At 38.1% G+C, this 16,569-nt stretch overlaps 1 protein-coding gene across 1 annotated transcript in view; it reads left to right on the top strand.

Moving 5' to 3' along the window:
- The window catches only part of KCNH8 (potassium voltage-gated channel subfamily H member 8), a 353,249-nt gene that overhangs the window by 318,874 nt on the left and 17,806 nt on the right, over positions 1–16,569 (top strand). The window contains exons 13-15 of the mRNA XM_006192862.3: positions 1,520–1,878; positions 4,082–4,188; positions 6,613–6,689. Coding sequence (XP_006192924.2) covers positions 1,520–1,878; positions 4,082–4,188; positions 6,613–6,689 — 543 coding nt within the window. The remainder of the gene's footprint in view (positions 1–1,519; positions 1,879–4,081; positions 4,189–6,612; positions 6,690–16,569) is intronic.

The following is a 16,569-nucleotide window of genomic DNA, read 5'->3' as shown; positions in this document are numbered from 1 at the left end:
TGTGTGTGTGTGTGTATACACACATCATATATATACACATCAATCATTATAATTGTTACGGTAAAATTCACATATACCAAGGAACCAGCTGTTTATTAGGATGAAGTAATAATCATGACAGCTCATGAGATTTTACACAGTACCCTTAGGTCACTTTGGTTTATTTTATTAGAAATTATTGATAAGCAGGTATAACGGATTGCATCTTCAAAAAAAAAAAAAGCTGAGGCACAGATAATGAGTTGACCTTTTGGAGCAAGGAAGCCATGTCTGGGCAGAGCAAGAAACATACACATATATATATGTTGCGGTGACTCTGTTGAGGGCCATTAGCTTAGCCTTTGCTACCTTGCCTTCCCTGCCCTTTCATCACCTCCTTTGTCCTTTCCCATCCTTTCCTTTGCTTCTTCTAAGCTTCTAAAGTTGAATGACCCCAGGCAAGAGCCCTACGATGGAGTTTGGCAGGACTCTCCTTCCTTTCCCGAGGCTCCTCTAGGGTTGCAGATCAAATGGTCCTCCCCATCTCCTGCCACCCAACTTGTAAGAACAAGGAGAGAAGGAGGCAGAGGAGCCTAGGACACTTCTGATCTTCCTTCATCTATGATCCAAAACAGAAAAGAGTTCTAGTCTCAAGAATAATGTGATTTTGCTGGCTGATTTCCACCTAAAGTTCCACTGAGGACCCTGTAACTTTAAAATATCAAGGCCCAATTATACTAAGGGAAATAAGTCAGACAGAGAAAGACAAATACTGAATACTGTATAAGATCACTTATATGTGGAATCTAAAAAATACAACAAACTAAGGAGTATAACAAAAAAGGCAGCAGACTCACAGGTCTAGAGAACAAACTGGCGGTTACCAGTGGGGAGATGGAAGCGGGAAGGGGCAATATAAGGGTCAGGGAGTAAAAGGTACAAACTATTAGGTATAAAATAAGCCGCAAGGATATACTGTGCAACACAGGATGTATGGCCAATATTTTACAATAACTGTAAATGGAGTATAACCTGTAAAATTTGTGAATCACTGTATTGCACACCTATAACTTATACAATATTGTACGTCAACTACACTTCAATAAAAATAAAATGATGAGGATATATGAAAAAATGAAAATAAAATAAAATAAAATATCCTAAGACCTTCCAGTAAAATTAAAAATGTCTTATTCATAAAAGCATGCCATCACATAGTATTATAAATGACAGGCTGGTTAAAATCTAGATGCAAACCTGATAAAATTGCATAGCTCCCCACCAAGCGAGCTTAAAAGACCAAGAAAAGGGTTGTGGGCCAACACTAGGAAGGCAGATAGAGTAAACCCAGCAAAGATCAGAAATGGGGAGACTTTGAACCCCTGAGTAAATCAATAGCCAAATCTGCAAAGTCTTCAGTTTTAAAGAGAAGGAAGTCTCCAGGGGATTTGGCTTTGTTCGGGGGGACCCACAGCATGAATGAGAAGCCCCTCGAGAGGTCTTTGCCATCTGTGCTCATCCATATCACCCTCTGATTTAGCCAGAGCCCAAGGGGAATGGCAGCATCAAGAAGAGACTCCCATCCATTGTGGAAGATGAGGAGGAGGAGGAGGAGGGGGAGGAAGACGAGACCGCCTCCCTCTCTCCCATCTACACCAGGGGGTCCTCCTCTTCGCGCAGCAAGAAGGCTGGAGGCAACAAAAGCTATCTTGGCTTAAGCTTGAAGCAGCTGGCCTCAGGGACGGTGCCATTTCACTCACCTATCAGAGTCTCCGGTTCGAATTCCCCCAAAACCAAACAGGACACTGACGGCCCTAACCATGGCAAGAGAAACGAGAAGAACTTGAAGCTGCAACTTTCTACGCTGAATAACGCGGGCCCCCCAGACCTCAGTCCAAGGTAAGAGTGCACGTCATATAATTCTTTTCCAAGTGTAAGTGCCTGCTTTCTGGTCACACTAGGACCTGGCTAGGAAATTACTCAGACTTCTCTGCCTTCTGCCCCCGGGATACTTCAGCTTTCCTAAATTATGTGTGCACTTCTACATGGAGGTGTGTGTGGTACGAGAATAAATCGTTTTAGTCATAGTCTCAAAGGGGTCCATTAAATGTTCAAAATTCCTTCTTTTCTCCCTTCATCCATTTAGTTCTACCTACTTTTATAAATGTCTGTTTCTACATTGTAATTTTGTCATTTATAAATGTCTAATGAAAATAAAAGAGACAGAACAAAGTCTATATTGTTACCCCCCGGATGTCTGATCTTACCAAGTTTCATGGAGCAATGAGTTGAAATTATGAAGGAAATGAAGTGTTGATTTTCATTTCCTGTAATACTTGCTTCATTACTGTGGATGCTCGAAGCTTAGTTTTATTTCTGGCCTCTTTAGTAGGTAATATGGGACGCTGCTATTTATAATGCTAAAAAATTCACTCTAGGATTGACTAAAGATGATTGAGTCAGTAAAAAATCCTGACTAGAAAATGTGAAAGTGGTAGGCCGTTTCCTGTTGCAAAACGACTAAATAAAAAATAAACGTAAGAAAAATACATAGTGTAGTTGCCTCATGTAGTCAGTAATTTTTCATTTAATATTACATTTAGTCTTTTCAGAAATCCTATAAAGTAGTTCATATAAAGTTGTAGGAAATGTTAAGTGTTTTGAAGGTTAATATTTGGTTCAAAATCTCAGAAATCTGACTTCTGAAATATGGATTCAGATTCTGTTTTTCTACTTACAAGATAAGAGATCTTTCCGATGTGCTATGTATTTAATTACTCATCTGAAGAACACAATTTATCAATTTAGAAAAAATATTAAGTGTTGGAGCGCAAACTTGGGTTAACAAACTTTGATGTTGTAAGGATTGCTTTTACTAAATTATATTCTCAATAAATACGAGAGCTTTGGAGGAGCTCGGGGAGTTGGTCTCTGGCTTCCTCTCACTCTCTTGACTTGATAAAGTCTTGAGTAATTTTGTCCTTCCGTGGTGAGACTTCTGCTGGACAAAACCCGCAAGTAAGGGAAAAATAAGTGAAACAAGCTTAGTGAAAAGTAGGTAGACATTAAATATTCAGAAGTTCAGTTGGAGATGGTAATTTGAAAACATCGCTGAACTCTTCTCCTTCCTAAAATGTTAACTAAAGTGAAAAATAATAAATTTTAAATGGGGGAAAGTGTATAAGAGCTGGAAAAGAAAGGTTTGTGTACAACCGATTCTACATTTATGAAGAAATGTATCTTATTTTGTATATAGAAAAAGATTTGGAGGACACACACCAAAATGTCAACAGTCGTGGTGAATTACAGATGATTTTTATTTTCTGATTTTTGTTACCTTTATGTTTACATTTTCTACAACAAATGCCTTTTTTTAAAAAATTAATGAGTGGGTTAGATATTATTTACCAAGAAAAGAGACTAGCTACAGCGCTAACAGTAACTTAAATATAACTCTTCAACTCCCACTTCAGAGTTTTGTCTGAGTCCAGAACCAGGGTGTCATCACAGTCATTTTCTGTGATTCTGTAATCATTAGGTTAAAACACTTTCATTCTGGATAGAGTAGTGAATCAATGAAAATTTAGGTAAGAAAACTTCTGTAGCTTAAGGTTTTGAATCTGAGGATAAATAAGAGTCTAAGATCTATAGCACTGCTGTCCAATAGAACTATAGCATGAACTAAAATTGTGAGCTGCGTGAATAATTTTTAATGTTCCTGTAGCCACATTTTAAAAACGTAAACCCACACACAAAATTAATTTTAATAATATATTTTCTTTGACTCAGTATGCTTCAAATATTAGCATTTCAAATGTAAACAATATAAAAAGTTAGTCATGAAATAATTTACATTGTGTTTTACTAAAATCTTCAAAATCCTGTATGAATTTTATACTCACAGCACATCTCAATTTGCACTAGCCACATTTCAGGTGCTCAGCAGCCGCCCAGGGTTAATGGCTTACGTATCACATTAGGTAGGACAGTTCTGGAGTATCTGGAGTTTAGAAACTTAACACAAGGTTTTTTAAGTCTGCTAGAAATATTGGAACCCACGAATATAAATGCACAACTAGCCACACTTTGTTATTTTAAACAGGGTTGTTGATGGAATTGAAGATGGAAACAGTAGTGAAGAAAGCCAGACTTTTGACTTTGTCTCGGAACGAATCAGACCGGAGCCCAGAATATCTCCCCCTCTCGGAGGTAAACTCTATATTTAGTCTTCTCTCAAGGAGTGATGTTTCTTTCTAACTTGTAGTATTTAGTTTAGGCACCTTTTTGCCTTCCCATTCTCGGAAAATTCTCCATGTGATAGAACTTTATACCAAAGCCATAGAATAACTTGGCTTGAGTCTGTGCCACGTCCGAGCTGTTAAGATAGCGTTTGTAACTGTTCCTCCGTTCAGGCTGGATGCCCTGCCACTTACCAGCCCAGGGAAGCGGTGTGTCAGGAGACTCAAATTTCTGCTGTTCATCAGAGGGTAGCCATGTTTTCCTATTAAGAATGCAGACTAATCCACGAAAACAACATTACCCAAAGGAAACGCTGTGTTGGTTCTGCATTGTAGGTTGGTTATATTAACCAGTTTATTGGGTAAGAGGTTATGTACTTGCAATTTTTCAGGAATAAACATCTTCGGAAGTACATAAGGCTGTCAGAAATGATAGAGAACTGTATGAAGCACTCCCCTCTAGGATGGTGAATTAATGCAAGGGTACCCCCAAACCTAGCCCAGGCTCCGCTCTCTCTCTTTTATTCTTGAATTCATTGCCCATGAAAAGGAATCTGTCAACATGATGCAGACTAGAAATGACAACTCCTTTAGAAGACGCACCTGGAGTTGATGAAGGGAGAATAGTGAACTAGTGTTAAACAGGCATAGGCGATCCAAAAGTCACCAGGCTCAAGGCCAGCGTCCCCTGCCGGCTCTCTCCTCTCCTTTCCACCCAGCTCTGGGATCCTTGTGTCACAATCTCCTGCTAATTAGCAAATCCTTCCACAGGCAAAGCCAAGCCCAAGAAAGACATTTGAATGTACAGTTCTGGGGGTGTGTCTCCATTTGGTTGAATACCAGAATTCTATCTCAATCAGCAATTCTTCTGAGCAGTCATCCTCTTCTGGGGAAATGGAAGTATAAGAATCCTTGGTAGGACGAAGGTGAGGTGGGGGGAAGCTGAGCAGAGGCGGGCAGGTGTCAGTCCACAATCCTCATTCATTCATTTAATGGACTGACACATGTTGATATTCCTCTACTTGGGGTAAAGGGGCACAGAAATCGTAGAGATAGTTAAGCAGGTGTGAGTATTTGCTGTGGAAGCTGATGGTGGGTCCCACCTGGAAGTCTTCCTCATTGGCTCACAGACTCACCATACCCATCCACCTAGTGCTTCTGGTCCTGCACCCCCTTAGTCTCCTCATCTCGCTTTTCCCGACATCCACCCCAACACCCCCCCATTAAGGCAACAAATGCCCTTGATCTGTCTCCTAAATACCTCTCAGTTCTGTCTAAAGCTTTCTATCCTTACCACCACCACCCTTTTCCCTGCCACATTCATCTCTTGCCTGCCTGGCTACTAGTCTCTTCTCTGCTTTCACACTGTTCTCCATACACAGTGAACTTTTTAAAGAACACAAACTTCTTCTTATTACTCTACTCTTAAATGCTTAAATCCCTGAGATGGATCCCTACTGCCCTTGGTAGGAAATCCAAACCCATTGCATAGTTGCTTTTTAAATGTCTCTTTTCCGTGCTAGACTCAAACTCCATGAGGGTCAATACATTTTCTTTATTCATTGCTCTCTCCTCTAAAGGAGGCCTGGCCCATTGCAGAAGACCTCTTATCATTTGTGGAATAAGTAGATTAACTTTGCAAAATATCTCTGCAAAATGAGCTTTTACTACTCTGCCACTTCGAATTGTTTTGAGTGACTTTTTTCTCCCACAACAAGTCTTCTACCGACAATTAACTAGAATTAGGACATATATATGTACATACATGACAGATACAGATATCTATATATAAATCAAACCGTTTCCACTCCAGCTAGCAATGACCCAGCCTTGCTTCTGTTCCTGACAGATATGAATGCATTTGTAAAAGTAAGATAGAGAAAAAGTGGAGATGAGAGAACCAGGAAATGGGAGAAATTACCTTTTAGAGCAACAGAGGAGGAGACAGAAAACCTGCAGTGGAGATTAACACCTGAAACAGAAGTGGGTGGAAAATGCTTTCATGGGCACAGAAATCAAAATGTGGAAAGGAAAGAAAGGAGAAAAAGAACATCCCTCTTCCATGGCTTGGACACTGGCTGTGACATACTTTTAGAAAACGGTCAAAGAAAAGAAGATACGCCATTTTGGCACATGGTAGTGACTGTGTTCAGGAGAGGGGGAGGTTTGCCCTGGACGCATCCAATGAGTGTGGTCACGGTCACCACCGTGATGTGGGCCTAGTTGCACAGTCTGTCAGGTGCACCCGGAGGAGTACTAGGGAGACAGAACCTGCAGTGTCCAGACATCAGGAAAAGGGAAAGGTGGCGTGAGCTTCCCTCCCTGTCCGAGCTGCCCCAGTCCTCACATATGAGGTTTATTCCTAAAGGACTCATGCTGTATGTCATTTGTTCAGACCCAGATGTTGGAGCCGCCGTCCTCTTCATCAAAGCAGAGGAGACGAAGCAGCAGATAAACAAACTCAACAGTGAGGTATGTATGAAGCTTCCTCTTCCTTCGGTCGTGCCGCAGTGGTCAGAGGGGCTGTATATCCTAGTCAACCGCAGAAGCAGTGGGATACAGTCATTACACATATGCATGCGCTCTGGTGTCTGGTGACAAATGTGGACGAATTTCCGCTTTAGTCACTGACCCTCTCTCCAGCTCTGCTTCTCCATGTGTTACAAGGAGATAGCAATTATGGCCCATTTGTGAAATTAAATGAAATAATCTAGGTGAATTATTTAACATAAAGTAAGCACTAAGTAAATGATGCTTGTTATAATTAGTGTCATGAATGTATTGATATTTGATTTAACTGGTGCTTTTTTTCACTTTTTCAGGTACTTTAATTTTTAATGAGTTAAAGAAATCATTAGTCCACTGATGAATCAAGAAGGAGATGGGAAAATATAAATTGGGAGTTCAAGATTTGCAGATACTAACTACTATATATAAAATAGATAAACAACAAGTGTATACTGTATAGCGCAGGGAACTATATTCAACATCTTGAAAAAGAAAATGAAAATGAATATGTGTATGTATATGTATGACTGAACTATTATGCTGTACACCAGAAATTGACACAACACTGTAAACTGACAATACTTCAATTTCAAAAAATTTTTAATTTAAAAATAAAAATAAAAATGGCAACATTCAGGTTTTAAAGAAAGAGTGGGGAATGAATCAGAGTAATCAAAGGCCCAAGACTCTGTTCTTTTTCCCTGACCTATATTTGCTGTGTAACTTGGAGCACTTCACCTATAGGTCTTATATCATCTCTCCACATAAGATAAAGTAATTTTTTAAACAATTTCATTGAGGTATATTGTGCATATCATAAAATTCACCCATTTCAAGTGTACAGTTTAATGATTTTTTAGTAACTTTACTGAGTGGTTCAACCATACCAGGTGAGTTTTAGAATATTTTTACCTCCCTAACAAGATCTCTCACACCCGTTTAAGATTAATCCCTGTCCCCACATCCAGCCCTAGGCAACCACTTACCTACTTTCTGTTTCCACAAATTTGTCTTTTCTGGACATTTCATGTAAATAGAGAAGATTAGTTCTGAATCACTGTCTTAATTTGGGTGCCCCTCCCCCCAAATTAAATATTTTTTAAAGAAACAGATTTGGGGGGAGGTTATAGCTCAAGTGGTACGGTGCATGCTTAGGATGTGCAAGGTCCTGGGTTCAATCCCCAGCACCTCCTCTATGAACAAACAAACAAACCAACCTAATAAAAAATAAAGAAACAGATTTTGAGACAATGATTTAGATGCAGATTGTTTCTTTGGAAGGTGATCCAGGAAGCAAGATGAAGAGGTAGAGAAATAAGACAGAAAAGAAAGGAAACAAATTAATAAGGGTGTATTAATGAGATCATTGTTCTTTGGGCAACTGGAGCTTAGTCCTGCTGGGACCACAGAGAGCCTGTGTGGGACAACTCAGAATTGTTCTTCCATGAGACAAGCGAAAGTGGAGATGAGGGTGGTCCCAGAGGGATTAACTGCAGGCTTAGCTGCAGAGGAGACTAGAAAGCACCTTCAGACAGGAGTATGCGGGAAGACCTGTCTTCAGTGTCCTTCAGGGTAGACCTCGGCCAAGTACAGTGAGCAGGAACAGACAGGGTAATAGGGCTGAAGGTTCTGATTCCCTGATGAGATCTCGGTTCAAAATGTAACCAACTGACGCTACTCATGTGAGATTTGAGAAAAATGAACTTCATCTAATCATAATCAGTTTCCAGTTATCTGTAAGAATGGAAAACTGGGCAGCTTGTCATAAAATCCGTAGGTTTTTGTTCAACCTGTGTTCCATCAGCGTAGTAAAGATCTGTGTTTTACGGCCATCTCTCCCTCCGAGCCTACACTGTCTGGAAGTGTGATTGTTGCTAACAAGACGTAAGAAGGCCAAAGGGCAGACTAATAAGACAGGGGTAGAAAAACTAACTGGCTTGAAACTCCTTAAATCACAAGGACTTGGCCATGTGTGGGATCGCCCAAATAATTTCTTGTTAAAAATACACCAGAACAAAACAGAGTGAACACTCCGCTGGAGACCCAGACATTAACCTTTTTATTAAGCAATTTCCTTTCAGATATTAGTCTTAGATTAAACCACCCATTAATACCATGTGAATTATTTTCCCTCACTTTTGAGGAGATTATTTAATGGTTTTAAGAACTGACTGACCAATATCTTAGCTCAAATGCTGGACTTAATGATTAGTCTGGGGTTAAAAAAAAAATGTGTTTGTATCTTCACCTTTTGAAACGTAGATAGTTTTTCCAATTTACAGCTATAAATCCACACACTACATGATTTTCCTTTCACAATGTGAGCCCAGTAGATGTGGTAAAACACATAGCCAGTTGAAAAACAAAATATTTCCCCAGTGTGCTTCTGTATCCATGATTGCTTTTCTGGTGAGATACCGTAAATCTTGTTATCTTGTCATAAATTGAAATAAAAAAGAGCAAGATAAAGTACGAGTGATCTAATTATCCATCCCTAAAGAATTAGTTTTTCCATATAGGAAAATATCCTATTTCTTCATGTTGAAGCTTAAGTTAAAAAGATCTAATTTTTTTACACGTAATTTAATTTATGCATAATCTTGACCCTTTGGGTAGTGCATTAAAACTCACTAAGACAGAATAAAAATACAAATTGACTTCAAACTGTAAAATTACTGTTCTTTTAACCGCCCACTTCTTTTTCCCTCATGTCTCCTACAAAATAATCTTTATATAGCCAAAAAACAAATCTGTCTTTCAAAGGCTAAGACTAATTTTTTCATTTCACCTGTTTCCCACTACTCACATAGTGATTGTTGGATCGCTCTGTCCTTTGTTTATTCTGTCCTTTGCTTAGCAGTAAGCACGAGAAGGGTTGATAATAAACGTGGGAGGCACTGCATGGTAATAACTCTGCAACAAAGGGGCAACCCCCCAAATAGGTGAGGCACATTGAACCACTGTATAATCTGGAGGGCATCACACAATCCCCATTCTGATATTTAGGGTGTAAAGAAATTGTTCACTGATATGTAGATTTCATAATCAGCTGGCTTAATACAGAACGAAATCTGTGAACCTACATTCACAGAACAGGTAGGAGTGTTTAAAAGATGTAGGGCAGCTGCTAATATTAGAACACCTTTGAAAACATTGCCGTTGCTTTACAGCAGAGAAAGAAATAGTGAAATTCTAAGAAAAGTGTTTAAAAATAACAAAACGTCCCAGTGGGGGCCATGGGCTGCGTGAGTCACATGCTCCAGTTCTGAAAAGGTTTGTAGGTAAGGCTCAGAGTGTTTCCTCATTTCTGAAATCTGGATGACCCAGAAAAACTCTGCAGGCAAGCCTGCCAAAGAAGCTGTATGCCCCACCACAGCAGAGAAGGAGGAGACGCTTTGGAGAGAAAAGGACCTTTAGATCTCCACCCACAGCTCTGTGACTTCAGCAAAAATCTGAACTCTGATTTCCCTCTATTAAATAGTAATAATAGAATCTGTAATAGAGGATTGTTGTAAGGACTTTTTATGTAACGTACCAAACATGGCAACTTCCCTTAATAAATGGTCAAATGCTCATTCCCTCCTCATACAAGGTTTAAATGTGACTCTCCAGTTAGCACCCCTGCTACCTAACAGTGCCCCGGGCAGTGATAGAGGAGAGAGAATTAGTCACTGCTTATGGAATAAAATGAAAATTAATGGACTTAAGGGAAACATATTTGATCATGAAAATGACTGCTTTCACCTAAGACTTACCTTTCACTATGAAGATGCTCAATATAAAATTAGAACAGAAAATGGTAGGATCAAAAATTTATATTTCAATGCATCTTATTTTAGCTAAATAGTTTGATATAATAGTGTCACTGTGCTGAAGAACACATTCTGTGACACTTAACAGATTTAAGGGCAAAGAGACCCAGTTTGCTAGTTTAACAATACTTAACCGTTACCTGGTATTACACTAAATATATAACTGGCAAAATGATAACAAAACTAGACAGAAAAGAATCTGCCAGGCTCTTTTTCAATTGAAGTATTATTAATTTATAATATGTTATTTTCTGGTGTATAGCATAGTGATTCAGTTATACATATATATATATTCTTTTTCACATTCTTTGTCTTATAGGTTTTTACAAGATACTGACTATAGTTCCCTGCGCTATACAGTAGGACCTTGTTGTTTATCTATTTTATATATAGTAATGTGTCTCTACTAATCCCAAACTCCTAATTTATCCCTCCCCTCTTCTTTTCCATTTGGTAACCATAAGTTTATTTTCTATGTCAGTGAGTCTATCTCTGTTTTGTAAATAAGTTCATTTGTGTCCTTTTTTTAGATTCCATATATAAGTGATATCATATGGTATTTTTCTTTCTCTGTCTGACTTACTTCACTTAGTATGGTAATCTCTAGTTCCATCCATGTTGCTGAAAATGGCATTATTTTATTCTTTTTTATGGCTGAGTAGTATTCCATTGTGTATCTATATCACAACTTCTTTATCCAGTCATCTGTTGTTGGACACTTAAGTTGCTTCCATGTCTTGTCTATTGTACATAATGCTACCATGAACATTGGGGTGCCCATGTTTCCAAACTAGAGTTTTCTCTGGATATATGCCGAGGAATGGGATTGCTGGATCATATGGTAACTAAAAACATAGGTTTTTAGTTTTTTAAGGAATCTCCATACTGTTTCCATTGTACCTGCACCAAATTACATTCCCACCAACAGTGTAGGAGGAGAACCTGCCAGGCTTAACAGAACGATAATCACAGCCAAGTCTTCATTTTCAAAGTGAAAGAACACAGTGGTTTATTAAACCATCCTTGTCCACCAGAGTGCACTTTGGCTGGAATTCTCTAATTGCCACATTTTAGCATTTTATTCTGTAGGTACATCAAGGAGCCAGTCAATGTTAGGCCATTTTAATCCACTTTGAGCCTTAAATGTATTAAGGAGAATGAAATGTATACATGCCTTAAAAGACACGAACTTCGTAGAAACAACAGCTTATATTGACTCTTTTTGAGAGAGAAGTCTGGCTTCTCATACTGTTTAGTAACTCCTTCTTTTAAACAACCTTATTGAGATATAATTAACATGTCATACAATTCATACATTTTACAATTCGAGGGCTTTTAGGATATTCACAGACTTGTGCGTCCATCACCATAATACATTGTTGAGCATTTCTTTACCCCACAAAGAACCCTTGCACCACATAGCCATCACCCTGACACCAGCAGCTCCCCCACCCTCGGCCTCAGGCAACCAGTAATCTACATTCTGTGCCTATAAATTTATTCTGTTCCAGACATTTCATAGAAATGGAATCATACAACATGCTCCTTTGGGCTCCTTTGTGACTGACTTTCTTCCCTTAGCATAACATTTTCGAGGTTTTCAGCTCACAGTGTCATACCAGTACTTTATTCCTTTTTATCACCAAATAGTATCTCACTTGTATAGATATCCCACATTTTGTTCATTCACTTACCAGTTGATGGGCATTTGTGTCGTAACCACCTTTTGGCTAATATGAATAATGCTGCTGTGAACATACATAAACATCCACACAAGGTTTTGTGGGGGCCCTGTTTTAATTTCTCTTGGGTAAGGAAAAATTGCTGGTGAGTGTGTAAACACTTGAGGAATCCCAGGCTGTTTCCCAAAGCAGCACAAGCATTTTTCACTTAGCAGCAGATGAAGGTTCCAAGCTCTCCACTTCCTCACCAACAAATTTTATTTGTTACTATGTGAATTTTTTTTATTACAACCATTCGAGTGTGTGTGAACTGGGATCTCGTTGTGGTTTTCCTTTGCATTTCCCTGGATAGCTAATGTTTAGCATCTTTTCATGTGCTTATTGGCCATTTGTATGCCTTTGGAGAACTGTCTATTCAGATCCTCTATTCATTTTAAAATTGGGTTGTCTGTTTATTAGAATTGTAAGACATCTTTATTCTAGGTAATAAGTTATAAGTCAGTTTTCTTCTCCCATTCTTTAAGCTGCTCTCTCATTTTCTTAATGTTTTGCTATACAGCACAAAAATGTTAATTTTGGTGATATCCAGTTTATCTGGGTTTTTTTTCTTTTGTTCTTTGTGATTCTGAGGTCACATCTAAGAAGCCATTGCCTAGCCCAAGGTCATGACAATTTGTTCCTCTGTTTTCTTCTAAGAGTTTTATAGTGTGAGCACTTACATTTAGGTCTTTAATCTATTTTGAGTTAATTTTTGTAAATGGTGTGAGGTATGGGTCTAATTTTACTTAACTTTTTATGTGAATGTCCATTTGTCACATTACCATTTGTTACCAACACTGTGCCTTCCCCACTAAATGGTCTTAACACTCTTGTGAGACTCAGCTGGCCATTAATGTGAGGGTTCATTTCTGGACTGTTTATTCTATTGATCTATGTGTTCATTCATATCTTTTTAAATTTCTTTCAACACTCTCCATTACAGTTGGAGAACACACTTTGTATGATTTTGATCCTGTTAAATTGATTGAGATTTCTTTAATGGCATAGCGTAAGATCTTACCTGGAGAATGTTCCGCATGTGCTTGAGAAGACTGTGTATTCTACAGTTGTTGGGTGAATATCCTACAGATATCTGTTCCGTCTATGACTGTGGGCCTGTAATGTTTAAGTTTTCTGTTTCCTTGTTGATCTGCCCGGTTGTTTTATTTATTATTAAAAATGAGATATTGTAGTCTCCAACTATTATTGCTGATTGTCTCTTTCTCCCTTCAGTTCTTTTTTTGGTCCATGTGTTTACTGCTGTGTTGTTAGGTGTATATATACTTATAATTTTGTTATAATTTCCTGTAAGGGATTTTCTATAATTTGACCACCTTTTTAACAAAATGTCTCCTCTTTATCTCTAGTAAAAAATTGTAAGTCTATTTTGTCTGATATTAATATAGCCTTTCAGGCTTTCTTGTGGTTGCTCTTTGCATGATATATCTTTTTTCATCCTTCTACTTTGAACCTACTTATATCTTTGACTCTAAAGTGTGTCTTCTGTTGACAGCTTATGGTTGAATCTTGATTTTTTTGGTTCAGTCTATCAATATTTGCCTTTTGATCAGGTTGCTTAATTCATTCATATTTAATGTTATTGATATACTTTTATTTATGTCTTCTATTTTAATTTTTATTTTCTATTTGTCTCATGTCTGCTTGCTTTTAGTTACTAATTGTGGGCTTCTTTGTCAAGTATTCTTTTTTAAGATATGGTCAAAACACTGGTTTTGATGGTTATTATGGTTACTTAATAAAACAGGATTGCCTAGACCAAAGGGTAGATGTTCCTCACTTAGTTTATATAATTCCAAAAACATTAGAATACTTGAACATTTTTGTTCTTTTTCAGATGATTTAAAATAAAACTTCGAGAATAATTCCTCTGTGGTTAAGTACATCTGGTATATTTTACTTAAAATTAACTCGTATTCTTAGCGATGCACATTAGTCATTAGCATACTAAGGCTCTATGAGTTCTTGCAGTAAAAAAACTAAATTAACTTATTTTTAGCCTGCATTGACCAAATGCATTTGCTTATGGATCACATTAGTGACAAAATTATATTAACATTTTCTTTCCCATTAGCATCCCTTGGAGTAATACGGGAAGCACAGAGCTGAGGATGAAGCCTCTTTCAGATGTTATCCAAAATTCTGATCTTCCTTTTTTAGTCTATGCTATTCTGAGTTTGGTTTTGCCCCATTTTCTATACCAGGATTTATCCACTTTCTTATTTCAGGTCTCTTTTTGGTGTTCCAGAACATTCTTGATTTTTCTTTTGCACCTGCTTAAAGTTCACTTCAGGTATAGTCTTTACCAATTGATTTCTGTAAAGGTTTGTACCATCCACATGTTGCCCAAAACATATATGTGTGTATACACCTATATATACAGAGAGTGAGTGAGTGAGAGATTTATTATAAGGAATTGGCTCATGTAAGCACAGAGGCTCAGGAGTCACAAGACCTGCAGTTGGCAACCTGGAGACCCAAGAGAGCTGATGATACAATCCCAGGTCAAATGCAAAGGTCTGAAAACCAAGAAAGCTCATAGGAGTAAGTCTATAAGTGCTAGTGCAAAAGTCAGCAGGCCCTGAAGGCAGGAGAAGACTGATGTCCCAGACCAAGAGTCAGGCAGGAAGAGTTCCCTTTTAGTTGGCCTTTTTGTGCTATTCAGGTCTCTAATTGACTAAGGTCCACATACATTAAGGACAGTCTTCTTTACTCAGTGTACTAATTCAAATGTTAATCTCATCCAGAAACAGCTTCCCAGACACACCCAGAGTAACGTTTGACCAAATGTCTGGGCACCTCAGGGCCCAGTCAAGTTGATGAATGAAATTAACCACCACATCCACCAAAGACTTTCTGTTTGTCAGTCCAGTGGCTTTCTTTCCAGCTAAGTCATTGGCCTCTTACAATGTTTAAACTGCTTTGGTGGGAATAATTCTTTTCTGATTGGGTCTAATTTTTTTTTTTTTTTTTTAGTATTCTTCTATGGCCAAGATGTTATGGTTCTTTTTATGAGACAAAATTAAACATCTTCTCAAACCAGAATTTAGGAAGTTATTTTCGTTTCACCTTTTACAGTTTCATATATTGTAAGTTACGTATATGTGTGACGAGAACCAAAACTTGCAAGAGACCAGTTCTCTTCTTGACACCCCTCCTTTGCTCGGAATCTCACCGAGTGGTCTGGAGCCCGTTGTCGCACTGACACATTAGCACACTCTTAGAAGAGATGAGAAATCTACTCATATCAACTCGGCCTCTAGCATTTTAGCATCCAAGCTCCGGTTGCTATTGAGACCGACAGAAAAAACATCTTCTTTTCAGACATGACTGTGTTTGCATCACATTTCATAATTGGATCATAGATCATGGCCTTTAAAAATAGCTATTCCAGCTAGCTCCTTAGACCCATTATTTTCTTAAAGCTTTAAAGAATCATTTTATAATAGTCATTAAGACTACAAGTCAGATTTAAAATTTGGTTTTGTGACATCAACATCTTTTAACTGTTTTTTCCTCATTTTCAACTTCCTTACTAGTAACTGTTTCTGAAATATTGAAGTGTCCCACCATTCTCAGAAAGGCATTGTTACAGGGTAAAGTATCCCGAGGTAGCAAACAAACTCAAAATCCCATTGGTTCAAATGTATTTCTTATTCAAGCAAAGCACCTAATGCTAGTTAGCAAGAGGGGACACCACTACCTGGACTGTCATTGGTTAGTTATGTTCCATTTGAAGAGGGGAAGATAGGCAATCATTTTGGCTCAAAAGATATACACATCATTTCTGTTCACATTTCATTAACCAGAACTAATTGCATGGATACAGTTAATTTCAAGAGACAAAAAAGTATAGTCTTCTGTGTACTCCAGAAATAACAGAAAACTAGATACTGGCAAGCACTAGTAATGTCTCCCCCAGCATCCAAACATGATTAGGGAAATCTTGTCTCCTCTTTCGTTTTGCTTGAGGTTGAATGCTAATTCATCCCCGATTAAATGTGTCATACAATATCCAAGTAAACAGATACAGGTAATGACATGTTTTCTGCTGAAAACCAGAGAGAGAATCTCAGTTGTTTTCTAGATTATGCTTGAGAGAGCTATCAGTTAAGTTTTAAATTTGTGTCAACTAGATCCGTGAAGTCTCCTTCAGTCAAATAAATGGAAGAGTAATAACAGACGTTGTTCTTTAATTAAGAGTTGCTTTACTGCTTTTCTAAATGGCTATGAAAACTCAGGGCTCTATCAGTAATTCATGTAAGGAAACCTTCATGAGGGATACCCAATGGT

The sequence above is a fragment of the Camelus ferus genome, chromosome 1 (assembly GCF_009834535.1).
Source record: "Camelus ferus isolate YT-003-E chromosome 1, BCGSAC_Cfer_1.0, whole genome shotgun sequence".
NCBI lineage: Eukaryota > Metazoa > Chordata > Mammalia > Artiodactyla > Camelidae > Camelus > Camelus ferus.
This window is presented reverse-complemented; position numbering and strand designations above follow the sequence as displayed.